This window comes from Sapajus apella, unplaced genomic scaffold (assembly GCF_009761245.1).
Source record: "Sapajus apella isolate SASKATOON/1434 unplaced genomic scaffold, GSC_monkey_1.0 scaffold5, whole genome shotgun sequence".
NCBI classification, from domain to species: Eukaryota; Metazoa; Chordata; class Mammalia; order Primates; family Cebidae; genus Sapajus; species Sapajus apella.
The window spans coordinates 28,998,255-29,025,208 of record NW_022436945.1 but is presented as its reverse complement, the minus strand read 5'-3'; the positions used below and the strand labels follow the sequence as shown (position 1 = coordinate 29,025,208).

At 43.0% G+C, this 26,954-nt stretch overlaps 1 protein-coding gene across 3 annotated transcripts in view; it reads right to left on the bottom strand.

Annotated features, from left to right (window-relative positions):
* Positions 1-26,342, bottom strand: part of UBE2K (ubiquitin conjugating enzyme E2 K) — a 72,447-nt gene extending 46,105 nt beyond the window's left edge. For 2 of the 3 annotated variants that reach the window (XM_032273985.1, XM_032273986.1), the window contains exon 1: positions 25,998-26,342. In XM_032273985.1, the coding sequence (XP_032129876.1) occupies positions 25,998-26,060 (63 nt within the window). In that variant the 5' untranslated portion in view covers positions 26,061-26,342. The remainder of the gene's footprint in view (positions 1-25,997) is intronic. The other variant, XM_032273987.1, reaches the window with a different exon arrangement.
* Between the last annotated feature and the right edge of the window lie 612 nt (positions 26,343-26,954).

Sequence of the window (26,954 nt, the reverse complement as noted above, 5' to 3'; positions counted from 1 at the left end):
ACACACACACACACACACACACACACACACACACACACAAACCTGCCATTTACACTGTGACACAATACTTTATCATTTAGAGTTTTTATTTTACACTTACTCAACTTTTAGAATTTATATACTTCAATCTTAAGATTAGGCCAGGCACAGTGGCTCACACCTGTAATCCTACCTAGCTCTTTGGGTGGTTGAGGTGGGCTGATTATTTGAAACCAGGGTTCAAGACCATCTCATCTCTATCCTTATGGAAAAGAAAAAAAAAAAAAAAAAAGATCAGTCCAGGCAACATGGTGACAAAAAAATTAACTGGGTATGGTGGTATGTGGCTACAGTCCCAGCAACACAGGAGGCTGAGATGGGAGAATCGCCTGAGCCCAGGAAGTCGAAGCTGCAGTGAGCTGTGATCTTGCCACTGAACTCCTTCCCAGGTGACTAGTGTGTACCCTGTCTCAGCACTCCCTCATAAGAAACCTTAAGATTATTAAGAAAAAACCCTTAAGATGATGATGATGATTTTTTTTTCTGAGATGGAGTTTTGCTCTGTTGCCCAGGCTGGGGTGCAATGGCACCATCTTGGGTTACTGCAACTTCTGCCTCCCGGGTTCAATCAATTTTCCTGCCTCAGCCTCCCGAGCAGCTGAGATTACATGTGCCACCACACTCCGCCAATTTTTGTATTTTTAGTAGACAGGGTTTCACCATGTGTTGGTCAGGCTGGTCCTGAACTCCTAACCTTAGGTGATCCACCTACCTTGGCATCCTAAAGTGCTGAGATTACAGGCATGAGCCACTGTGCCTGGCCGAAACCCTTAAGATTATGACATAAAGAGAAAAGAAAAATAGTCAAAGCTATTCCTCAAACTTCTTCATATCAAGTCCTATTCTCCAGTAACACCTTTTCAATTCAGTCTTTGTTGTCCGTTTTTCCTACACAATACAATCCTTTGTATGCGATACAACATTTGTACTCTAAGCAGCTTGCGACATAAAAGGACTAGAAAGTAAACTAAATGATTACAACCATTAAGAATAAGGTAACTGTAAAAAGATATATCAGAGGTCAAGGAAACCTAAGCATGTAGTGTACTGTGTTATTACATGATATTAAAAAATTAGTGTTTCTTTTGTTGGATGTAATAAGACACCTGATTTGGTTTCATAAAAATGTCCTTGTATGTTAAAGATCCACAGTGAGCTATTCACTGTACAATGACAGAATTCTGGGGTTTTCTGTAAAATATCTCAGATTTGTTTCAAAATAATCTAGAAGACAGGCACAGTGGCTCACGCTGGTAATCCTAGCACTTTGGGAGGTCGAGGCAGGCAGATCATCTGATGCCAGGAGTTTGAGACCAGTCTAACCAACATGGTGAAACCCCAACTCCACTAAAAACACAAAAAATTAGTCAAGTGTGGTGGCACACACCTGTAGTCCCAGCTACCCAGGAGGCTCTAAGCCCAGGAGGCAGAGGTTGCAGAGCCGAGATCATGCCACTACACTCCAGCCTGGAAGAGCGAACAAGACTCTATCTCAACAAACAAACAATCTAGAAGGGAGTGGGAATCTGACAGACAAAACTGGCCACATGTTGACAACTACAGAAAGCGGAGGCCAGGAGTGGTGGCTCACATCTGTATCCTAGCACTTTGGGAGACTGAGGCAGGAAGACTGTTGGAGCCCAGGAGTTAAAGACCAGCCTGGGCAGCAAAGTGAGATCTCCATCTCTACAAAAAAGAAAAAGAGGCTGGGCGCGGTGGCTCACGCTTGTAATCCCAGCACTTTGGGAGGCCGAGGCGGGTGGATCACGAGGTCAAGAGATCGAGACCATCCTGGTCAACATGGTGAAACCCCGTCTCTACTAAAAATACAAAAATTAGCTGGGCATGGTGGCGCACGCCTGTAGTCCCAGCTACTCAGGAGGCTGAGGCAGGAGAATTGCCTGAACCCAGGAGGCGGAGGTTGCGGTGAGCCGAGATTGCGCCATTGCACTCCAGCCTGGGTAACAAGAGCGAAACTCCGTCTCAAAAAATAAAAAAAAAAAAAACAAAGAAAAAGAAAGAAAGAAACTGGGTGATGACATCTATTATTCTATTTTCTCAACTTCAGTGCAAATTCAAAAATTTTAACAGAAAGTTAAAAAATAAAAACAGGCCAGGAGCGGTGGCTCACGCCTATAATCCCAGCACTTTTGGAGGCTGAGGTGGGTGGATCACTCGAGGTCAGGAGTTCAAGACCAGCCTGGTCAACACGTTAAGACAGACACACAGGGAGGATGCCACATGAAGACAGATTATTTGAGTGATGCATCTACAAGCCAAGGAACATCAAAAACACTCGCAAACCAAGAGAAACTAGGAAGAGGCAGGGAAGGATTCTCCAGAGGTTACAGAGGAAATCTGACCCTGCTGACAGCTTGATTTCCAATTTCTAGCCTCCAGAACCCCGAGAATAAATTTGTTTTATTTAAAAAACCCAAATATTTGCAATAGTACTTTAAAAAAAAGGCCAGGTGCAGTGGTACACACCTATAATCCCAACACTTTGGGAGGCCAAGGTGGACAGACTGCTTCAGCCCAGGAGTTCAAGACCAGCCTGAGCAACATGGAAAAACCTGGTCTCTACTAAAAATACAAAAATTAGCCAAGTGTGGTGGTGAGCGCCTGTGCCTGTAGTCCCAAATACTCAGAAGGCTGAGGCAGGAGGATCACCTGAATGCAGGAGGTTCTCACAGTGAGTATGGAAAATTCCCTGCATGCTTCTGGCAGGGAGAAGGGGAAAACTAGCCATTCTGACATTAGTCAAAAGTATTCTGTTCTTCTTAAAAAGGCCTGCCTTCAAGAGGAAATATTTCATCAGAGGTTAATCAACTGGAGTTTTATCAGAGCTAATTGACCCGAGGAAAGTGAAAAACCCAACCCCACCCCCATCCGGCCATCCAGTCTCACCTAAGGAGGAAGTGAACTGAGAAGCAACTGTGAATATTATAGACTAGGTACACAGATTCACTAAAAGACTAAAATCCAATTACAGGACAACAGAATGCTGAAACCTTACCATTAAGAGGGGCTTTTTTTTTTTTTTTGAGACAGGGTCTTGCTCTGTCACCAATATGGAGTGCAGTGGCATGATCATGGCTCAATGCAAACCGCCTCCTGGGTTCAAGTAATCCTTCTACCTCAGCCTCCTGAGTAGCTGTGAGTAACCAGGACACCATGCGTGGTTAATGTTTGCATTTTCTGTAGAGATGGTTTCGCCATATCTCTACATGTCTACAAATCTCGAACTCTTGGGCTAAAGCAATATGCCTGCCTCGGCCTCCCAAAGTGCTGGGATTACAGTTGTCACCCACCATGCCTGGCCTAGAGGGCTTCTGGATAACAGGACATTACTCAAACAATTGCATTTGTGTAATACTTGCAAGGAATTTAAAAAATAAAAAAGAAAAAATATAACTGCATGTCTCAGTCCTTATTTTAAAAGTCTCTAAGGAACACCAAGACAACAAAGGAAACAAAAACAAGAACACTGGAGGAAATGCGAGTCCTCACACCTACAGCTACAACAAATATTATCTAACATAGCCCAATCCTTAGTCAGGTAAACATAATGCCCTACATTAAAGGCTTATTTTTACTTAGTAAAATAACTCAGTTACTTTTACCTAGTAAAACATGTTCAGTTTCTTTTTTTTTTTCAAACAGTGTCTCACTCTTTCCCCAGACTGAAGGGCAGTTTCGCCATCTCATCTTACTTTAATTTTTGCCTCCAGAGCTCAAGCGATCCTCCTGCCTCAGCCCCCCAAGTAGCTGGGCCTATAGGCATGTACTACCATGCCTAGCTATTTTGTGTATTTTTTGTAGAGATGGGGTTTCACCATGTTGCCCAGGCTGGTCTTGAAAGCCTGAACTCAAGCAATCCACCTGCCTCAGCCTCCCAAAGTGCTAGCATTATAGGCTTGGGCCACCATGCCCGGCCCATGCCCAGCTTTCAACAAAAAAATTACGAGATGTACTAGAAGACAAAAAAATACAGTTTCGGGCCGGGCGCAGTGGCTCAAGCCCGTAATCCCAGCACTTTGGGAGGCCGAGGCGGGTGGATCACGAGGTCAAGAGATCGAGACCATCCTGGTCAACACGGTGAAACCCCGTCTCTACTAAAAATACAAAAAAATTAGCTGGGCATGGTGGCGCCTGCCTGTAATCCCAGCTACTCGGGAGGCTGAGGCAGGAGAATTGCCTGAATCCAGGAGGCGGAGGTTGCGGTGAGGCGAGATCGCACCACTGCACTCCAGCCTGGGTAACAAGAGCGAAACTCCGTCCCCACCAAAAAAAAAAAAATACAGTTTCGGCCGGATGCAGTGGTTTATACCTGTAATTCCAGCACTTTGGGAGGCTGAGGCAAGAGGATTCAGCCTAGGAATTCAAGACCAGCCTAGTCAACATGGCAAAACTCCACCTCTACGAAAAACACAAAAATTAGGTGTGGTGGTGCATTCCTGTAATCTCAGCTACTTGGGAGGCTGAAGGTGGAGGATCACTTGAGCCCAGGAATTTGAGGTTGTAGCAAGCTATGATTGTGCCACCACACTCCAGCCTGGGTGAGAAGAATTTCTTTTTTTTAATTTTTAAAAAGGGGCCAGGTGTGGTGGCTCATATCTGTAATCCCAGCACTTTGGAAGACTGAGGCGGGTGGATCACCTGAGGTCAGGAGTTTGAGACCAGCCTGAGCAACGTGGTGAAACCCCATCTCCACTAAATATAAAACAATTGCCAGGTGTGGTGGTGCATGTCTGTAGTCCCAGCTACTTGGGAGGCTGAGGCAGGAGAATCACTTGAACCCAGGACGCAAAGGTTGCAGTGAGCTGAGACGGGGCCACTGCATTCCAGGCTGGGCAATAAGAGTGAAACTCTCTCTCAAAAAGAAAAAGAGAAGACAGCAAGGCTAGGTGTGATGACTCATGCCTGTAATCCTAACACTTTGGGAGGTCGAGGCAGGTGGAATGCTTGATCCCAGCTACTCAGAAGGCTGAGGTGGGAGGATTCTTAGAGGCTGGGAGGCAGAGGTTGCAGTGAATCGAAGTTGCACCACTGCACTCCAGTCTGGGTGACAGAGTGAGACCCTGTCTCAAGGGGAAAAAAAAAAAAAAGGCAAGGTGGGTGTATCACCTGCGGTTAGGATTTCAAGACCAGCCTGGTCAACACGGTGAAACTTTGTCTCTATAAATTATCCGGGTGTGATGGCACACGTCTGTAATCCCAGTTATTTGGGAGGCTGAGGCAAGGGAATCACTTGAACCCAGGAGGCAGAGGCTGCAGTGAGCCGAGATTGTGCCACTGGGAGGCCGAGTTGGGAATAAGATTATTTCCAGGGTGCCAAAGAATTAATCCATCCTTTACTTGCTAATTGCAAAGAGAATAAAATGTACCTTTACAAAGAAATCCTGTGGTTCCTACCTTAATCAAATGATTAAACAAGTAACCATGCATCATTAACAGTGAGACAATCTGAAATTACACATGTACTAATATGATTCAATATGAAATACACATCATCACTTGGGGTCTTCTTACCAAAATGTTTAATCTGAAGCTAATCAAACTTTTACACCTAAACTCAGAATCATAGACATCAGAATTTTTTAAATGTTTTGAGATGGAGTCTGTGGCATGATCTCGGCTCACTGCAACCTTCCCTTTCCCAGGTCCAAGCAATTCTCCTGCCTCAGCCTCCCAAATAGCTGGGACTCTAGGCACATGCCACCATGCCTGGCTAATTTTTCATATTTTTAGTAGAGACAGGGTTTCACCGTGTTAGCCAGGATGGTCTCAATCTCCTGACCTGGTGATCCAACTGCCTCAGCCTCCCAAAGTGCTGGGATTACAGGCATGAGCCTGGCTGACATCAGGATTTTCAGTGTTAATGAGATGAGGAAAAAAAAAGAAAGGTATGTGGGGGAGTGAACAATCATAAATTTTAAAAGACCCAAGAATACAATCATATACAATCTGTGTACTTTACATAGATAAGACTTTTAAGTTAACTGGAAGTTTTTTTGTTTTTTTTTTTTTGTTTTTTTTGAGACAAGGTCTTACCCTACGGCCCAGGCTGGAGTGCAGCGAACGTGGTGAGCCATGATCACGCCACTGTACCTACTGGGCTCAAGCAATCCTCCCGCCTAGGCTGCCCAAGTAGCTGGGACCACAGGCACATGCCATCACACCAACTAATTTTTTTTCCATTTTTTGTAGAGATGGGCTTTCATCATGTTGTCCAGGCTGGTCTCAAATTCCTGGGCTCAACTTATCCTCCTGCCTCAGCCTGCTAAAGATCTAGGATTGTAGGAGTAAGCTACCATGCCCAACCAAAAGAATATTATTTTTAAGAAATGCATGCTCAAGATTTTGGTAGTAAATTATATTCATGAGAGCAACATGATCTTAGCTAGTGAGGATACAAAGTATGCTGTTCTTTCGACTTTTCCACTTGAAAATTTTCTTAATAAAAAGTGGTAGCTGGGTGTGATAGCACGTGCCTGGAATCCCATCCCAGCTACTCAGGAGACTGAAAGCAGGAAGATCAATTAAGACCAAGAGTTTGAGGCTGCACTGAGCTATGACTGAGCCACTGTGCTCCAGCCTGGGTGACAGAAGTTCTTCCAAATACATCTAACTTCTCTTCAGCTCCCTATTCAACTCTAGCCCCACAGTACAATAATCTCTTGCCTAAGGTACCTAAAAAGGTTTCCTAAATGATCTTGAGTTCTTTCTTGCCCCTTTACCCTCTACATGGCTATTGTGTAATCAATTTTCTTTTTTCCTTCTTCCCTACAAAAGAAACTCTTGGCCGGGCATGGTGGCTCACTCTTGTAATCCCAGCACTTTGGGAGGCCGAGGTGGGTGATAACCTGAGGTCAGGAGTTCAAGACCAGCCTGGCCAACATGATGAAACCTCGTCTCTACTAAAAATACACAACTTAGCTGGGTGTGGTGGCACGTGCCTGTAATCCCAGCTACTTGGGAGACTGAGGCAGGAGAATTGCTTGAACCCAGGAGGCAGAGGTTGCAGTGAGCTAAGATCATGCCACTGCACTCCAGCCTGGGTGACAAAAGCAAAACTCCACCTCAAAAATATATGTATAATAATAAATAAAAACAGTCGTAAGACAATCCGTCAGGAAAACAAAAACAGAAGTTGGCCAGGCAGGGGCTCATGCCAATAATCTCAGCACTTTGGGAAGCCAAGGCAGGAGAATCATTTGAGGCCAGGAGTTCAAGATCAGCCTGGGCAACATGGCAAAACCCAGTCTCTACAAATAATTTAAAAATAATTGGCCGGGTGTGGTGGCTCACGCCTGTAATCCCAGCACTTTGAAAGGTGGAGGTGGGCGGATCATCTGAGGTTGGGAGTTCGAGACCAACCTGACAAACATGGAGAAACCTCATCTCTACTAAAAATATAAAATTAGCTGGGCATGGTGGTGTGGTGGGCACCTGTAATCCCAGCTACCTAGAGGCTGAGGCAAGGAATCACTTGAAGCCGGGAGGCAGAGGTTGTGGTGAGCCAAGATCGTGCCATTGCACTACAGCCTGGGCAGCAAGAGCAAAACTCCATCTCGAAAATAAATAAATAAATAACTGGGCACAGTGGTGTCTACCTGTAGTACTAGCTACTTGGAATTCTGAGGCAGGAGAATCACTTGAGCCCTGGAGTTCAGGGTTACAGTAAGCTATGATCATATCACTGCACTCCAGGCTGGGCAACAAAGTGAGACCTAGTCTCTAAATACAAACAATACATACATAGGAAAAAACAATAAAATGGTCTTCCATTATTAATTGTACAATGATTATCAGCTACCTATATGTATATAGCGTTGATCATCCTAACGTATGACTAATTTAACTTTAATTTATCCTCTACACATCAGTCAGTTAACAGTTATTCCCAAGGAACTCTTTCCCTGAGGCTAGAACATCCAGTTTCCATAGGTCCCCTCACTTAAAGTCAACAAACATACTTATTAGCTATTCAATTTCTCACTGCCTTACTGAGCCATAATTTACTCCATAATAGCAAAGATCATGTCCATTTTATTCACATAGATGGCATTCAGCAAATATGTTCTGAATAAATGAAAAAATATATAGTTACACTAAAGAACTGAACCACAGATGATATCACATATACTAAATAGATGCCCCATGATACCTTCAAAGGGGAAAACTACAAAATAAAGGAAAAAAGATTCCCTTCCCACCATGTTGTTTCCCAGTTTTGGGCTTGGACATTCCATCATCCTAATTCAACACCTGACTACATTATCAACACTTACATGGAACTGAAATCCATCTTTACCTGGAGGCTACCGTGATCGACATATTCAACTCCTTCTAGTCCCAGAAGCAGGATGAAACTTTCACAGTGGTTGGGGATGAGCTCCACAGAGCTTACGAATATCCTTAAACTCATTCAGGAAAACAAGTGCCTCCTGCTTAGTATGCAATGTGCTAAGCAATGGGGAACAGAAGATCAGTAATAAAGAACCCTGTGGCCAGGCATGGTGGCTCACACCTGTAATCCCAGCCATTCTGGGAGGCCAAGGTGGGTGGATCATGAGGTCAGGAGTTCGAGACCAGCCTGACCAACATGGTGACACACCAACTCTACTAAAAACACAAAAAATTAGCCAGGTGTGGTGGTACACGCCTATAATCCCAGCTACTCGGGAGGCTGAGGCAGGAGAATTGTTTGAATCTGGGAGGCAGAGATTGCAGTGAGCTGAGATCATGCCACTGCACTCCAGCCCAGGTGACAGAGCTAAACTCTATCTCAAAAACAAAAACAAACAAACAAAAAAACCAAGAAAGTACTCTGCTCTCAATGACTCACATTCACAGTTCCTATGGGCAGATGGAAAGAAAGCACCTAACAAAATAGACACCTAAAATTTCATCCAACACTCAATGACCACTCAGTATGTATCACTTTCAGATATACAGACCCAAAATTCTTGCACATGTATACCATCAAGAAATTGGAAATAACTGAATGTCTAATAGACAAGACGCAAAAACTGTGCTATAGTCTATAAAATCTAAGTCACTACAGTGATTTAAGAAAAAGCAGAAAGTCCAGGCTCAATCACCTGAGTCCAGGAGTTCCAGACCAGCCTGGCCAAGACGTCTCTTCTAAAAATAAAAAAATTAGCTGCATGTGATGGCACATGCCTTGTAGTTCCAGCTACTTGGGAGGCTGAGGCAGTAGAACTGCTTGAACCTGGGAGGCAGAGGTTATAGGGAGCCAAGATCGTATCACTGCACTCCAGTCTGGGAGACAGAGTAAAATTCTGTCTCAAAAAAAAAAAAGAAAGAAAAAGCAGAAAATGTTTTATTATCAGCCCACTGAAAAGCAATAGCATCAGTCAACCCGTAATTGGGTATGACAAGACCAAATAAGATGGTTCATTTAAAACAAAGAAGCCTAAAAGAAAAGCACCCATAGTTAATTGAGAGAAAAACAGTACACAGGCCTACATTTCTAATCACTAGAAAAATCCATCATCACACATTTGCTAAAAGTAACAGAGGCCTACCCTAAACCTATGCTAAGAGCACTTTCAGCAGCAGCTCCTCAAAATTAGATACCTATCAAAGACTTTTTTGATATACTTAAATTACTAAGCCTTCTACATTCTAGGCACCCTACAAAATGCTAAAGAGAAAACAATGAATATGAGTCCTCAAGGAGGTTAATCAGGAGTTGAAAGACATATGTACAATGATCAATAATAAGATAACTGCTCTCATGAAGTCTGACTGACAACGAAAAACAGAAGGAAACTTTGGCTTTAAAAAAGTCTTATTGGGGTGGTATTTTAGGGTAAGTAGGTTTTGGAAGGCAAAAAAAAAAAAAAGGTAAGGGCTTATTCCAGCCAGATGGAATGACAAAGCAAGCAATATTGTATTGCTGAAGGTTTGAGAGAGAGTGAAAATCTGAGGTATGTGTAGGAATGCAAGTGTGTATCTGTGACTTGACAGAAAACAGGTCGGGAAAGGCAGGTCAGAACAATAGTATAAAAGTTTTGACTTTATTCAACAGGCAGTAGAGAACCTAACAGAGAATGACATAAGATCATATTTTAAAAATTAAATCCAGTGGCATGGCACCATTAGGGTTGAATAGAGAGGCTGGGAGAGCCTGAAGGCAGAAAAATAAGTGTAAATAAGTAAACTTTTATTCTATTTTATTTAAAGACAGGGTCTTACTCTGAAGTGCAGAGGCAAAGTCAAGGTTCACTGCAGCCTTGATCTCCCAGGCTTAAGGGATCCTCCCACCTCACCATCCAGAGTAGTCAGGACTACCGCACCACTACCCCAGGGTAATTTTTTTTTTTTTTTTTTTGAGACTGAGTTTTGCTCTGTTGCCTAGGCTGGAGTGCAGTGGCATGATCTCAGCTCACTGCAACCTCCACCTCCTGGGTTCAAGTGATTCTCCTGCCTCAGCCCAAGTAGCTGGGATTATAGGTACACACCTCCACACCCGGCTAATTTTTTGTATTTTAGTACAGACGAAGTTTCACCATGTTGCCTAGACTGGTCTCGAACTCCTGAGATCAGGCAATCCACCCATCTCAGCCTCCCAAAATGCTAAGAGTACAGGCATGGGCCAATGCACCTGGCCTAATTTTGCAAGTTTTCTGTAGAAACAAGATCTCACTATGTTGCCCAGACTGGTCTCTAACTCCTGGGCTCAAGCAATCCTCCTGCCTCAGCCGCCCAAAATGCTGGGATTACAGGCTTAAGCCACTGAAAGCAACCAGGAAACATTTAATACACATAGTCCATCTGGACTGGGTGCAGTGGTTCACGCCTGTAATCCCAGCACTCTGGGTGGCTAAGGAGCATGGATCACTTGAGCCTAGCAGTTTGAGACCAGCCTGGGCAACATGGCAAAAACCTATCCCTACAAAAAGTAAAAAAAAAAAAAAAAAAAAAAATCAGCAAGGCATGGTAGTACACGCCTATCCAGCTACTTGGGAGGCTGAGGTGAGGATCACTTAAACTCGGCAGGTTGAGGCTGTGGTGAGCTGTGATCACACCACTGCACTCCAGCCTGGGTGACAGAGTAATATCCTGTTTCAAATAAATAAATAAATAGTCCCTCTAAGATATAAAAACCTGACCTACGGTATTAACGAAAGGAATAAAAAAGAGAAAAACAAACATTCCAGAGACAAGTGGAGGATGAACAGTAAACCAATGACAATATTTTATAAAGGATAGTAACAGAGGTTGAAGAAAAATCAGAAAGGAGCGGTATCAGAGCAATCAAAGGAGGAGAGTTCTAAGATGGAAATGGAAATGTTGAAGGAACATGTACAAAACGGATGATCACGAGAACTAACTGGGAAGGTACTGCCTGAAGGAGCAGTTTCAATATTATATGGTAAAGAGACAAACTTAAGTACAGAAGTTAAGAAAATGAATTAACTTTTAAGAACAAAATATAGAAGAATATCTTTTTTTTTTTTTTTAATAGGTCCTCCAGCACAGAGCCTCCAGAGCTGGAGGACAGGCCAACCAGTGACCTAGGTCTGAGAATTTCTTAATTAATATCAAAGTAGGAAAAGACTAGCCTGGGCAACAAAGCGAAACTCTGGCTCAAGGAAAAAAAAAAGTAGTCACTATCTTTTGTAAGACTATCTCAGGAGACAAAAGAAGAAAAAAAGAGATATAGTTACTAGAACCCCCTTTCTTTTGAGACTGAGTCTCACTCTGTCACCCAGGTTGGAGTGCAGTGGCGTGATCCTGGCTTACTGCAATCTCTGCTTTCTGAGTTCAATTGATTCTGCTGCCTCAGCCTTCCGAGCAGCTGGGAGTATAGGCACCCACCACCACACACAGCTGAGTTTTGTATTTTTAGTAGAGATGGGGTTTCACTATGTTGGTCAGGCTGGTTTCAAACTTTTCACCTCAGGTGATCCACCTGCCTCAGCCTCCAGAGTGCTGGGATTACAGGCGTGAGTCACCTGCGCTGGCCTAGCTAACTTTTGTATTTTTAGAAGAGACAAGGTTTCGCCATGTTGGCCAGGCTGTTCTCAAACTCCTGACCTCATGATCCGCCTGCCTCGACCTCCCAAAGTGCTGAGACTACAGGCGTGAGCCACCACGCCCAGCCTAGAACTCTTATAAACTGATAGTGTGAATGTAAATTGATACAATCATCTGGAGAACAATGAAGCAATATCCAGTCAGGCAGAAGCTGAAAATATGCTCAGATCTTCCAATTCTACTTTCTACAAAAACTCTTATATGTCCCCCCAAAATTACAAAAATGTTCAGTATATCCTTTTACCTAAAAGTTGGAATTAAATGCCATCAATAGGAAAATAAACTTTAAAAACTGACATGGAATACAATATAGTTTATATTAGGGAACTAGCACAAAATACAGTATCACAGATACATCTTTAAAAAATGCTGAGAATGGCCGGGCGCGGTGGCTCAAGCCTATAATTCCAGCACTTTGGGAAGCCGAGGCGGGTGGATCACGAGGTCAAGAGATCGAGACCATCCTGGTCAACATGGTGAAACCCCATCTCTACTAAAAAATACAAAAAATTAGCTGGGCATGGTGGTGCGTGCCTGTAATCCCAGCTACTCAGGAGGCTGAGGCAGGAGAATTGCCTGAACCCAGGAGGCGGAGGTTGCCATGAGCCGAGATCACGCCATTGCACTCCAGCCTGGGTAACATGAGTGAAACTCTGTCTCAAAAAAAAAAAAAGCTGAGAAAAAGGTTCCAAAAGAGATGTACATTACAATTGCCTATGAAAACTGTTTTTTAAAAAAACAAAAAGTGCTGGGCGCAGTGGCTCAAGCCTGTACTCCCAGCACTTTGGGAGGCCAAGGCGGGTGGATCACGAGGTCAAGGGATCGAGACCATCCTGGTCAACATGGTGAAACCCCGTCTCTACTAAAAATACAAAACATTAGCTGGGCATGGTGGCGCGTGCCTGTAGTCCCAGCTACTCGGGAGGCTGAGGCAGGAGAATTGCCTGAACCCAGGAGGCGGAGGTTGCGGTGAGGCGAGATCGTGCCATTGCACTCCAGTCTGGGCAACAAGAGCGAAACTCCGTCTCAAAAAAAAAAAAAAAAAAAAAAAAAAGCAAAAAGTATTTTATTTTTAAATTCAAGAGATACTATTTTTAACAGTAAAAACAAAATATGAAGGGGAAAGATATACACTAACTTCACATAGCAGATACTCCTAGAAAGAAAGAAAAAAAAATGGAATAAGAAAAAAGTTATCCAGTGAGCTTTTCCTCTATGTTTTACTTTATTTGGGTGGAGGCAGTTTAGCCCAAATACAGTATGAGAAGATTATAATTTGTTAAATATGGACTACAGATATAAAGATGTTCATGTATTACTTTTAAAGCTTCTAAGTATAAAGTATTTCATAGTTTTAAAAAAATTTTCAAAAATGTAGGGAGCAAGCAGCAGATATGAGAGTGTAACTCTTTCCACCATAACCACCAATATTTTAGAGGCAGAGACCTGATTGCAAATCTCTGTTCCACCACAAATTTATTGACACAAAGTTACTTAATTTCTTCACAGCTGCAACTTTTGGATCTGTGAAACAAGAATAATATCAATCTCATAAAGCTGTCATATTAAAAAAAAAATGTCAGAAAGGGAGGGTGCAGCAGCTCATGCCTGTAATCCCAGGACTTTGGAGGCTGAGGCAGGAGGACTGCTTGAGTCTAGGAGTCTGACACGAGCTTGGGCAACACAGTGAAACCTCCAACTCCACAAAAAATTTAAAAAAGAAAATTTAGCCAGGTGTGGTGGCCACCAGGAAGGCTAAGGCAGGAAGATCACTTGAGCTCAGGAGTTTGAGGTTACAGTGAGCTGTAAGGTCTTGTTCTGTTGCCACTGCACTCCAGCCTGAGCAACAGAGCAAGACCTTGTGTCTGTCTGTCAATCAATCAATAAAATGTCAGACATTCAACAGTTACTCTAAATTTGCAGTAAACGCAAATAACTAAAGGGAGAAGAAAGGAAAAAAGGGTTTTGCAGTGGTGTTTACAATTAATTGATTATAATCAATTACAGATTTTTTCCCTCTCCATTTCCACTGCTTCACTTGACCAGCCTTAAAAAAATTTTTTTAAATTTTAAAAAGCACTTTCAATGAAATACAGTTCTCCCACCCTTTCAGATTTACATAAGATAATAACATGGATGGCAGATGAATGAGACTAGCTATTTTATAGCTTCCAAAGCCCACTGAAGAAGGGATTTGCAAAGGGATCCAGGATTACATACCATAGGACCAGAATCTCGATTCTTTGGTCTAGTTTCAGCAAACCAGAGCCATGTCAAGAAATCCAAAATAATCCCATTATCTCTATATTATTTGAGAGTTTCCCAAATGAACTTTTTCATTCAGGAAGGTAACATTTTAACACAAACTTTTCTCCAATTTATAACTGTCTTCTAAAGAAAGATTAAATAACATCTGGAACACAGAGCCCACATATATTCCTTTGTATTAATATATCCCCTCTTATCCAAAGAGGATACATTCCAAGATCCCTAGAGCATGCTTGAAACCACAGATAGTACCAAACTCTATGTTTTTTCCCATATGTACATACCTATGTTAGTTTAATTTATAAATTCAACACAGTAAGACATCAACAATAATTGTAACAATACAGTATAATAAAAGTTATGTGAATGTGATCTCTAAAAATACCTTATTGTACTATACTCACTTATTTTTGGATGATGGTTGACAGAGAGTAACTGAAACTGCAGAAAATGAAACTGCAGATAAGGGTGAACTACTTGGCCACCAGCCCCATGGATAATTGGCACACAGATGACAAAGAAACACTATCAGAAGTACCATAGCCCTCATTTTGAGCTTTTCTTGAGGCATATTTACAACCAGCAATCACTAAACCATTGAACAATACCTTTATAATCCAAGAACAATAAGCAGAACAGAATATGAAAACATAGCTAATTCTGACATCTAACAGCTATCGGGTTACTGAATGTTTAATTATGCCCCAAGCATTGTTCTAAGCACTGTAAAGACTCTCCTAATCTTCCCACATTTTTACAGATTAAAAAAAAAAAATCGAGATACAGAGCTAGTACTTCAGGTTTTAAGAAGAAAAGCCAGGACTCAAAGCCAAGCTAATTCTAAAGCCCACGCTCTTAATTACTAAGCTAACTTCACTAAATTATGCTTCAGGAGTTAAATCTCTCTACCTCCTGGCAAGTTTAAGTTCTCACACTAAGAGGAAAAAAAAGATACACTGAAATAATATTGCATTGTTACCCCTTCTGTAAAGTTGTATTAATAGTCAGCTTTTATATTATCATTTATGAAACGGATATTCCCACAAACCAACTACTTATTATGGCTAAACTGGTATGCAAAAACCCTGGTTCACCATTAACCAGCTCTGTTTCTCTGAGCAACAATCAACCTCCTTGGGCCTCAGTTTCTTGGTTTTATAGATGAGGAGTTTGGCCTAGGTCTCTTTCAGCTCTGAAATTCAATATGTTTTAGCACTTTATCTAAGATGTTTTATATATATATATATATATATAATTTTTTTTTTTTTTTAAATAAGAGACGGGGTCTCACTATGTTGCCCAGGCTGGAGTGCAGTGGCTATTCATAGGCACGATCCCACCACTTATCAGCAGAGGAGTTTTGACCTGCTCCGTTTCTGACCTGGGCCGGTTCACCCCTCCTTAGGCAACCTGGTGGTCCCCCGCTCCCAGGAGGTCACCGTATTGATGGCGAACTTAGTGCGGACACCCGACTGGCATAGCGCACTACAACCCAGAACTCCTGGATTCAAGAGATCCTCCAGCCTCAGCCTCCCAAATAGCTGGGACTACAGGCACACGCCACCACACCCAGCAGATGTTATATTTTTCTTAACAAAGGTTTAGAAAATTACCTTTGAAAAACCTTCAAACTTAAAATATCCACACAATATACACTCTTACATCTATTCTTTTACTCAAACATACTCAAAACTAATCTGTGTTATTAGAAGTCAGAAAAGTAACTAGAAAGGAAGGGGGATTCCTGTGGTGCTGGGAAGGGTCTGTTTCTTGATTTGGGTGCCAGTCACACTTTATTATGTACACGTTTTACTCTGATATGAAAAAGGGTATTCTCCCCAAAAATGCAACCAAGAAGAAAGTTAAAAACATGATCGAACTCTACAACTATGTTTGAGTATATAAGAGCTGTGCGGGACCTTTCTGTTCTAAATATGTAAATGTGTTTCTTGAGTAATTTTATCAATAATCTCTTTGTTCTATAGTTCCAATTCATGTGCCTATAGAAAAACTCATTTACTTAAGAATCTCGGCCAGACACGGTGGCCCACACCTGTAATCTCAGCACTTTGGGAGGCTGAGGTGGGTGAATCACCTGAGGTCAAGAGTTCAAGACCAGCCTGACCAACATGGAGAAATTCCATCTCTACTAAAAATACAAAATTAGGCAGCGAGTGTGGTGACCTGCACCTGTAATCCCAGCTACTCAGGGGGCTGAGGCAGGAGAATTGGAGGTAGAGGTTGCGGTGGGCCAAGATCTCACCATCGCACTCCAGTCTGGGCAACAAGAGCAAAACTCCACCTCAAAAAAAAAAAAAAAAAAAAAAAAAAAAAACTCTATAGGCCGGGCATGGTGGCTCATGCTTGTAATCCCAGCACTTTGGGAGGCCAAGGAATGCATATTACGAGATCAGGAATTCCAGATCAGCCCAACCAATATTGTGAAACCCCATCTCTACTAAAAATACAAAAATACAGGCATTGTGGCACGTGCCTGTAATCCCAGCTACTCAGGAGGGTGAGGCAGAAGAATCGCTTCAACCCGGGAGGTGGAGGCTGCAGTGAACCAAGATTGCGCCACTGCCCTCCTGCTTGGGCAACAGAGTGAGACTCTGTCTCAAAAAAAAAAAAAAAAAATTGCAACATTACCAAATTCCTTTGGAACTATCTCCTGAAATTTGAAGTGTCTTAACTTTCCTCTAGAACTCAGCTCAAGAAGGCTGGGCAAGATGGCTAATGCCTGTAATCCTAGCACTTTGGGAGGCTGAGGCAGGAGGACTGCATGAGGCCAGGAGTTCAAGACTAGCCTGGGCAACATAGTGAGACCCCCATCTCAACAAAAAATAAAAGTTAGCTGGCTGTGGTGGCACACACCTGTAGTCCCAGCTACTCCAGAGGCTGAGGTGGATGGCTTGCTAGATCCCAGGAGTTCAAGGCTGCAGTGAGCTATGATTACGCCCCTGGGCAGCAAAGTAAGACCCCATCTCAAAAACAAAAAACAAAAACAAACCACAAAAAAACTACCAAGCTCAAGAACCTAACTCATACAGTCACACAGGCCAGTCACAACGGCTCACGCCTGTAACCCCAGCACTTTGGGAGGCCAAGGTGGGCAGATCACCTGAGGTCAGGAGTTGGAGACCAGCCTGGCTAGAAACCACATCTCTACCAAAAATAGGAAAATTAACTGGGTGTGGTGGCACATGCCTATAATCCCAGCTACTTGGGAGGCTGAGGCAGGAGAACTGCTTGACCTGGGAGAAGGAGACTGCAGTGAGCCGAGATCACGCCACTGCATTCCAGCCTGGATGAGAGAGCAAGATTTCATCTCAAAATAAATAAATGAGTATGTAAAGTTCAGGCGGGTGGCTCACACCTGTAAGCCCAGCACTTTGAGAGGCCAAGACAGGCAGATCACCTGAGGTCAGGAGTTTGAGGCCTGCTGGCCAACATGGTGAAATCCTGTCTCTACTAAAAATACAAAAATTAGCCAGGTGTGGTGGCACGTGCCTGTAATTCCAGCCATTCAGGAGCCTAAGGCGTGAGAATCGCTTGAACCTGGGAAGCAGAGGTTGCAGTGAGCAGAGTGCGCGCCACTGCACTCCAGGCTGGGCGATAGAGACTCCGACTAAAAACAAAACAAAACAGCCAGGCACGGTGGCTCATGCATGGAATGCCAGCACTTTGGGAGGTTGAGTCGGGTGGATCACAAGGTCAGGAGTTCAAGACCAACCTGACCAACATGGTGAAACCCCATTTCTACTAAAAATACAAAAATTAGCCGGGCATGGTGGCGCACACCTGTAATCCCAGCTACTTAGAGGAAGTTGAAGCAGGAGAATCGCTTGAACCCAGGAGGTGGAGGTTGCAGTGAGCCGAGATCGTCCCACTGCACTCCAGCGTGGGCGAAAGAGCAAGACTCCATCTCAAAAAAACAAAACAAAACAAAACAAAAACAAAGAAGAACCTCCCTCATACAAATATCCTCAGAATCCCATGGCATTTACTCTTTGCCTCTACCATTTTTATCCATCCTTTGCCTGCCCTATCTCTCCAACCAATTAAGCCTTTTGGGGCTGTAGTCAGCATGTTCAATAACTGTCACTAATATACTCACTGGGAAATAAGAGTATATAGTCTTGGCCGGGCACGGTGGTTTACAGTTGTAATCCCAGCACTTCAGGAGGCCAAGGTGGGCGGATTACTTGAGGTCAGGAGTTCGAGACCAGCTTGGTCAACACGGTAAAATCCTGTCTCTACTAACAACACAAAAAATTAGCTAGGTATGGTGGGGTCTACCTGTAATATCAGCTACTAGGGAGCCTGAGACAGGAGAACCACCTGACCTGGGAGGCGGAGGCTACAGTGAGCTGAGATCACACTACTGCATTCCAGCTTGGTCAACAGAGCAAGATTCCATCTCAAAAAAATAAAAAAGCCCAGGCTCAGTGGCTCATGACTGTAAGCCCAGCACTTTGGGAAGCCGAAGTAGGCAGATCATCTGAGGTCAGGAGTTTGAGACCAGCCTGGCCAACATGGTGAAACACTGTCTCTACAATACAAAAATTAGCCAGGCATGGTGGCACATGCCTGTCATCTCGGCATCCAGGCCATTTTAGAGGCCGAGCCAGGAGAATTACTTGAACCTGGGAGGCAGAGGTTGCAGTCAGCCAAGATCAAGCCATTGCCCTCCAGGCTGGGCGACAGAGCAGAGACTCCATTTCAAAAACAAAACAACAACAAAAAACAATCTCCCTCATACAAATACCCTCAGCATCCCACAGCATTTACTCTTTGTACCTACTATTTTTATCTATCCTTTGTCTGCCCTATCTTTCCAACCAGTTAAGCCTTTTGGGGGCTGTGGTCAGTATTTTCAATAACTGTCAATAATGTATTCACTGGGAAAAAAATAAGAATATATAGTCTTAGCTGGGCATGGTGGCTCACACCTGTAATCCCAGCACTTTGGGAGGCCGAGGTGGGCGAATCAGTTGAGGTCAGGGGTTTGAGACCAGCCTGGCCAACATGGTAAAATCCTGTCTCTACTAACAATACAAAAAATTAGCTGGGCATGGTGGGGTAGCCTGTAATCCCAGCTACCCAGGAGGCTGAGGCATGAGCGTTGCTTGAACCTGGGAGGCAGAGGCTGTGGTGAGCTGAGATCATGCCACAGCACTCCAGTCTGAATGACAGAGTGTATAGTCTTTAAGAAGGGGTGGTAGAAGGCCAGGTGCAGTGGCTCACTCCTGTAATCCCAGCACTTTGGGAGGCCGAAGGAGGTGGATTACCTGAGGTCAGGAGTTCAAGACCAGCCTGACCAAAATGGTGAAACCCTGTCTCTACTTAAAAAAAAAAAATTTTTTTTTCAAAAAAATTAGCCGGGTGTGGTGTCGGGTGCCTGTAATCCCAGCTACTCAGGAGGCTGAGGCAAGAGAATCGCTTGAACCCAGGAGGCGAAGGCTGCAGTGAGCCGATATCGCACCATTGCACTCCAGCCTGGGCGACAAGAACAATACTCGTCTCAAAAAAAAAAAAAAAAAAAAAAAGTGAAGTGGTGACAGGCCAAGCATGGTGGCTCACACATCTGTAATCCCCGCACTTTAGGAGGCCAAGGTGGGAGAATCACTTGCACCCAGAAGTTCAGACCAGCCTGGGCAACATGGTGAAAACCCATCTGTACAAAAAATACAAAAATTAGTTGGACATGATGGCAGACGCCTTTAGTCACAGCTACTTGGGAGGATCACGTAAGCCTGGGGAATTTGAGGATACAGGGAGCTGTGATCATGCCACAGCATTCTAGCTTTGGTATCAGTGAGACTCTGTCTCAAAAATACACAAAAAGGAAAGAAGATAGGGGAGCCCAGATGTGTCTAAACCTATGCCCAATGGACAGAGCTCAAAGTCTTTATAACAGTATATACAAGGAATTCACCCCAAATAGTATTACCTGCACAGACTTTGATATTTTTTTAATCCAATCTATAGGTTTTCCTTGCTCAACCTATTCCAGAACCCATAAGAAACACTAAATATTACATAAAACTGTAACTTACATAACTTTTAAAAACACTTGAAAAAATAAAAAAAAAATAAATAAAAACTTTAAAAGCCATTTTTCTACTGTTTATTTGGAGACAGTGTGTTGCTCTGTCACCCAGGTTGGAGTGCTGTGGCAGTCACTGCTCACTGCAGCCTCAACCTCCCAGACTCAAATGATTCTCTCCTGCCTCAGCCTCCCAAAGTGCTGGGATTACAGATGTGAGCCACCATACCTGCCTCTAGTCTTAAACAACTGTTCAAATTCTGGTTACATTCATTTCTAGTAGATAATTTTACCTTTTTATTTAAATCAAAAGGGAGAAATTTTAAAAGAAAAACATTAAAAAGGGGAAACAAAGTCTTAAAACATTCAAAGTCAGTATGTATTTTTTGTGCCTTTATGGTTCATGTCCATTTATTCTTTAAATTATCTTACACATCTGATACAGTTAAGTCTCAAAGTGTTCTTTTTTTTTCTTTTGAGATGAAGTTTCGCTCTGTCACCAGGCTGGAGTGCATTGGCACAATCTCAGCTCACTGCAACCTCGGCCAGGAATCATCTTCTTTTTTCATTTTTGAGACAAGGTCTTGCTGTCGCCCAGGCTGGAGTGCGGTCACATGATCACAATTCACTGCAGCCTTGACCTCCCGAGTAGCTGGAACTACAGGCACACACTACCATGCCTGGCTGATTTTTTAAAAAATTTTAGTAGTAACAAAGTCTCCCTATGTTGCCCAGGCTGGTCTTAAACTCCTGGCCTCAGTCGAGCCTCAGCCTCCTAAAATGCTGGAATAAAGGCATAAGTCACCACACCTGGCCCATAAATACTCTTTTTAAAGAGTTTTGTCAGACCAGCCCACTCAACATGATGAAACCCCATCTCTACTAAAGATACAAAAATTACCCGGGAATGGTGGTGGGCGCCTGTAATCCCAGCTACTCGAAGGCTGAGGCAGGAGAATAGCTTGAGCTCGGGAGGTGGAGGATGCAGTGAGCTGAGATCATGCCACTGCACTCTAGCCTGGGTGACTGAGCAAGAGACTGTCTCAAAAAAAAAAAAGTTTTGTCTACATGGTTCTCAGCACATAGCAGTCTGAAGACATTTTTAGTTGATGCATCCAGCAAGAAGAAATACTGGGGAGGTGGGACAGGGGATATGCAGTGCTAACTGCATATACTGGTAGAGGTCAGGGATGTTGTTAAACATCCCACAATGCACAGGAGAGCCACTCAACAAAGAGCTATCTGCCCAAAATGTCAATACTGTCAAGGTTAAGAAACCCATGGTCTACAGAAATCAAAAGGTTTACTTTTAGAAATTTGCAACTACTTCTGGTATAGAATAATCTAGATCAAGCTACATCAAATATGTTAAAATTTTAAAGGAAGGCCAGGCGCGGTGGCTCACGCCTGTAATCCCAACATTTTGGGATGCCAAGGTGAGCAGATCACGAGGTCAAGAGATCGAGACCATCCTGGCCAAGATGGTGAAACCTCGTCTCTACTAAAAATACAAAAATTAGCTGGGCACGGTGGCGTGTGCCTGTAGTCCCACCTACTCAGGAGGCTGAAGCAGGAGAACTGCTTGAACCCAGGAGGCGGAGATTGCAGTGAGCCAAGATCATACCACTGCATTCCAGCCTGGTGCCTGGTGACAGCGCAAGCCTCTGTCTCAAAAAAAAAATTTTTTTAAAGGAAAATAGATACAAAAATCTATTTAAATGATAACAGAAAACTTAATGCACTATAGTAATTTTCATGAAACCAATTTGTTTATGCAACAGATTTAAACATTCTCTATGAGAATACTAGAAAATAATACCAAAGTGCAATTACAACATGAAAAACCAACAAGTGCCATAACATATATAGCATAAGACCAAGCAAGAGTAAATGCACTGATTTAAGGATGTTTTATTTCATTAGTTTCAAGTTTTAAAATATTTTACATGTTGAAATTCAAGTAAATCTGGCTGGATGTGGTAGCTCATGCCTATAATCCTAGCACTTTGGGAGGCTGAGTGAGGCGGGCAGATCACTTAAGGTTAGAATTTGAGGCCAGCCTGCCCAACATGGTGAAACCCCGTCTCTACCAAAAATGCAAAAATTAGCCAGGCATGGTGGCAGGCAGCTGTAATCCCAGCTCCTGGAGAGGCTGAGGCAGAAAAATCACTGGAACCTAAGAGGCAGAGGTTGCAGTCAACTGAGATCCCGCCATTGCACTCCAGCCTGAGCGAGAGAGTGAGATTCCTTCTTTAAAAAAAAAAAAGAAGGGAACACTATTTCAATGAGATTAAACTGTGTTTAAATCCTTTAACCAGTAATACAAACTAGGCTTGATTTTTTAAAATAAATAAAAGCATGCCTACCCTTGGAAAGTCATGACAGCATGGTATAATATGAACACAAGCAGACCTAGATTCAAATCCCAAGTTCCATGTTTGCAGACAAATAATTTAACTTGCCTGAATCTCTATTTTCTCATCTAGGAAATAGGAACTCTAAAGAACTGTTCTTGAGAATTAGCAATAATGTATAAACAAATGATACTAAGAACAACTAGACATTCTACAAATGGCAGCTAGTTACTAACAGCAGCATTAATAGTAAATTATACAACCTATGAATAATTATTTTTTTTTAGATGTGCCTCTTCAGAGGGTTTATATCCTCATAATCAACAATTTACTTATGTAATCCAACTCATAAAATAATTGTAAAATGTACTTTATATCAATATTCCATACCTAACAACTCTGGAATATTATTTAAAACTACTTAAAATTCATACTCATATTTAAAAATAAACATCTAAAACAAAGAAAATAAATATTAATAAATTAAAAAGAAACATCTGACAAATTTCCAAACACTGTCTTAAGGGAAAGAGGCCAAATGGTGCCTTTATTTGAATAAATCACATTCGTATGACATAAAATTCAAAAAATATCTATACCCCATGCTCCAGAGACCCAATTCCCCTACCAGAAAGCAATCAATTTTACCAACTTCTCACGAAACCTTTTACCTACACAGGCAAATACACATATTTCCCTCTGTTTGAAACAAATGGTGGCCTCTTCCACACTATTCTGCACCTTGCTTTTCACATTTATCTTGTTGGCTGTAATTTAATTAACACGCTCTAAGAATGGCCACCAGAATCCAACAAGCATCAGCTATCTTTACAAAAGCACTTAAAAGGCTACCCCAAAAAGTCCTTAAATCAACCAGTGTTCTTAGTAAACACAAGCACACAAGCATATGAAATAAACTTTGGTAAAGTGCGGATTTTATAAAAGTGACATGATGAAATAGTTATTTGATCAGCCATTCAAAAGACTGGATTTACACACTTAAAAAGGAAACATATGGACTATACTACAAGTCCTTCAATGAGTTGAAAATAACAATCTACTTACAGATCTGGGACACTAAAATATCAAAAAAAAAAAAATGGTGAAAATAAGCTATTTATTGGTTACATTTATTCCAAGATTAAATGATGTGCTCTTTTCCTAAATGTTCTTTGCAACTTATTTTCCTGGAAGAAGTTTCTTTCCATATTTATATAGGTACTGTTCTAAAAAACAAACAAACAAAAAAACTGTTTGCCTTTCCTGTTTTCTTCTTCTGAAACGCTTATGACACTTATTTGAAGTAAGGCTTCATCATCCCTTATGTATAAAGAGCAGTGTTATTCTAACAATATGTATTACTAGAGAGCAATACAAGTATTTCTGGTAATCTTCAAGTTAAGTACTAAGAATACCATGGTGAAAAGCCAGCTCATAAAAAGCAAAGAGACCATATTAATTACTAGAGCAGTAACTTACTACTTTTAAGTAATAGAAAATAAAGCATTAAAAGTCTATCAGGTTTCAAGCTTGTACAACCTTACTAAACAAGAAATGTTTTAGGTTGTTGGCAACAATATTAGCTGCTGTCTCCCATTAGAAGTATATATGTCAAATATCCTGGAATACATTTTCATATTAAATGAGTTAAAATTGCTGTTTCACTGTATCAGTACAGACACTTATGACTCTATTTCTGCACTGTACCACAAAATACAAAGTCATCCCTCCATTCAGAGTTTTGGCATATGAACAAACACAGAGGTCAGAGTTCATACACATGCTCTGTAAAACTGATCATGACTTACATACTAATACTTTCAAGAAGTCTATTTGTCATTTTTGAATTTTAAACAATTTTTTCTCCATGTCTACTCATCACATACTTAGAATCCTGAATTTCACAAATCATTATTGACATTACCGAAGTATTAACCGTAAAAGAAAAACACAAAAGCAATGATATATTCAATAATGGTACGTGAATCTTGAAAATAACCATTTTCTATATTACTTTTTGTTTAATCCATGTGGGGAAGACAATCTGGTACTCTTGTTGATTTTTGGTATGAAAAACTGTACTAATACTTATGTAATTCTGAGTCAAATTACTAGAGCATTGTGAATATCTTAAGTAAACGTACTAATGTATCTAAATTCTGCAGGATTTAAGAGCAACGGGAGGCAATTTTTTTGAAAATCTGCTACATCGTGATAAATCTACTCAATAAAAAGATAAAACAATGTATTAATCTGGTGAAATCCCACGTTTTTAATAGGTCTACTTTTCAAAAGTAAGAATCAAGTTAACTATGAGGGACATCATAATGAAGTTTCGTGGCACAACACGAGTCACAGAGGTACTCTCTTAGGACAGTCTCTCTGATCTGTAACTTGTAAACAATATTTTGAAATAAGCTACTCTTACATTCCATTATTTTTTTTCTAACTAAAAATATTTAAATGTCTTTAATACACCAAAAACCTTGCCTTTGCCCACTCAAAGACTGAGATGTCGATAAAGACGAGGCCTAGGAATTTGCGGGTTAAGTGGAAAAGAGATAACAATCTCATTTGGAATTAACTTGCTAACTCAGGTGAAAATTCCCTTATCCCTGCCACCAACTAGGACAGTATTCTATTATTCTCCCCTTGACTCCTAACACCCAACTAAGAAGGACTAACTCTGAATGTTCTTCCTTTTTAATCGATACCTAAGGACTCACCGTTCCTTTCCTAAGAAAAGGACGGTGAAGGCCTGATAGGCAATAACCCAGAATATCCTCAAAAGTGGGCCTTAGAGCAGCACCGGCTCCTCGGATCCAGTTACCACCTTTCCCCTTCCCCCAACCCACTTCCCGGGTTTTCTCGGGCTCGGCCTGCTCCCTCCCCACCCCAGAGCCACACTTCCAGCTGTGGCCACCGCCTCGGGTTCTCTCCTGAGGTTTCAACCCGCCGAGGAGTTCCCCCCGTCCATCAGTTCCCCAAACTGTGTTCCACCCCAGACGCCCCGCCCGCGAGACCGTCCATCCTAGCGCTATGGGAGGGGAGGGGAAGGCGGCGGAAGGAGGAGGGGAGCACTACTGCTTCCCAATAGGCAGAAGGGCGGCCGCAAGGAGGGCCACCCAGGGACTACCGGGGATCTCGGGGTCACAGCTGGGAGGACCCTCCCGCCCGGGGCAGAGGTGGGGGATGTCCGGGAGTTCATTTCTGACCTCCTCGCTCTTCAGCACCTCCTTGAACTCCCGCTTGATTCGCTGCACCGCGATGTTGGCCATGTCTCCGCCCGCAGCTGATTCGTACCCGCCTCCTCCGCCACCGCTACGACCACCGCCACCGCCGCCACCTCTTCCTCCACCGCCTCCTCCCTCAGCGATTCAGACCCGAGCACACGAACACTGCCACTACCACCCCGGCCGCCGCGCTCTCCTCAGTGTGGAATCACCTCCGCGCCCGGCCACCAAAATGGCGCCGGGTCCGCGCATGCGCACGACGCTGACCCGGCCGGGCGGCGCAGCCGCTCCCGTTGTAGCCCCCATTCGCCCGAGCCACGAGCGCGCGTCTCGTCTGGGGCTGCGGCCGCTTGGCTCCGCCCTGCCGGCGTCTGGAGCCCGGAGGGTGCGCCTTCCAACTGGCCGGGCCCTCTGGTCCTCCCCGGCGCCTTCGCTTCTGTTTAAACCCGGGTGCTGTGGTCCGGGTTGCCAGCCGCTGGCCTCTGACCGAAGGTTCGGGCGCAACCGAACGGGTTCGCGAGGCCGCAGCCGGCTGGAGCGCCTTCCTGACTCAGCTAGACCCGGAACCCGGTGGCTGAACGCCGTGTCTAGTGCAGGAAAACGCTCTCCTGGAACTCGATCCGGCCCATTTTCAGTTGATGTAGCCCCAGAAAATCCGCTGCAGTCGTTTTTGTTGTGCAACATTTATAGTACCAAGATTATTCCCACCATCTCAGGTAGCACAGATTATTGAATTAAGGCTGGTTATTGTTGAATCAGATCCGCCTTATTTGAGACAGGTATGCGTGGAGAGGCCTGAGGATGGATCTAGAAGCCAGATGTTGATCTTTGACCTGTTTAGATAATACAGAGCTTGATACACACACACACACACACACACTCTCTCTCTCTCTCTCCTCTCTCTCTCCTGTGCCCATCCCTAGAATGCGGGGTGGGCCC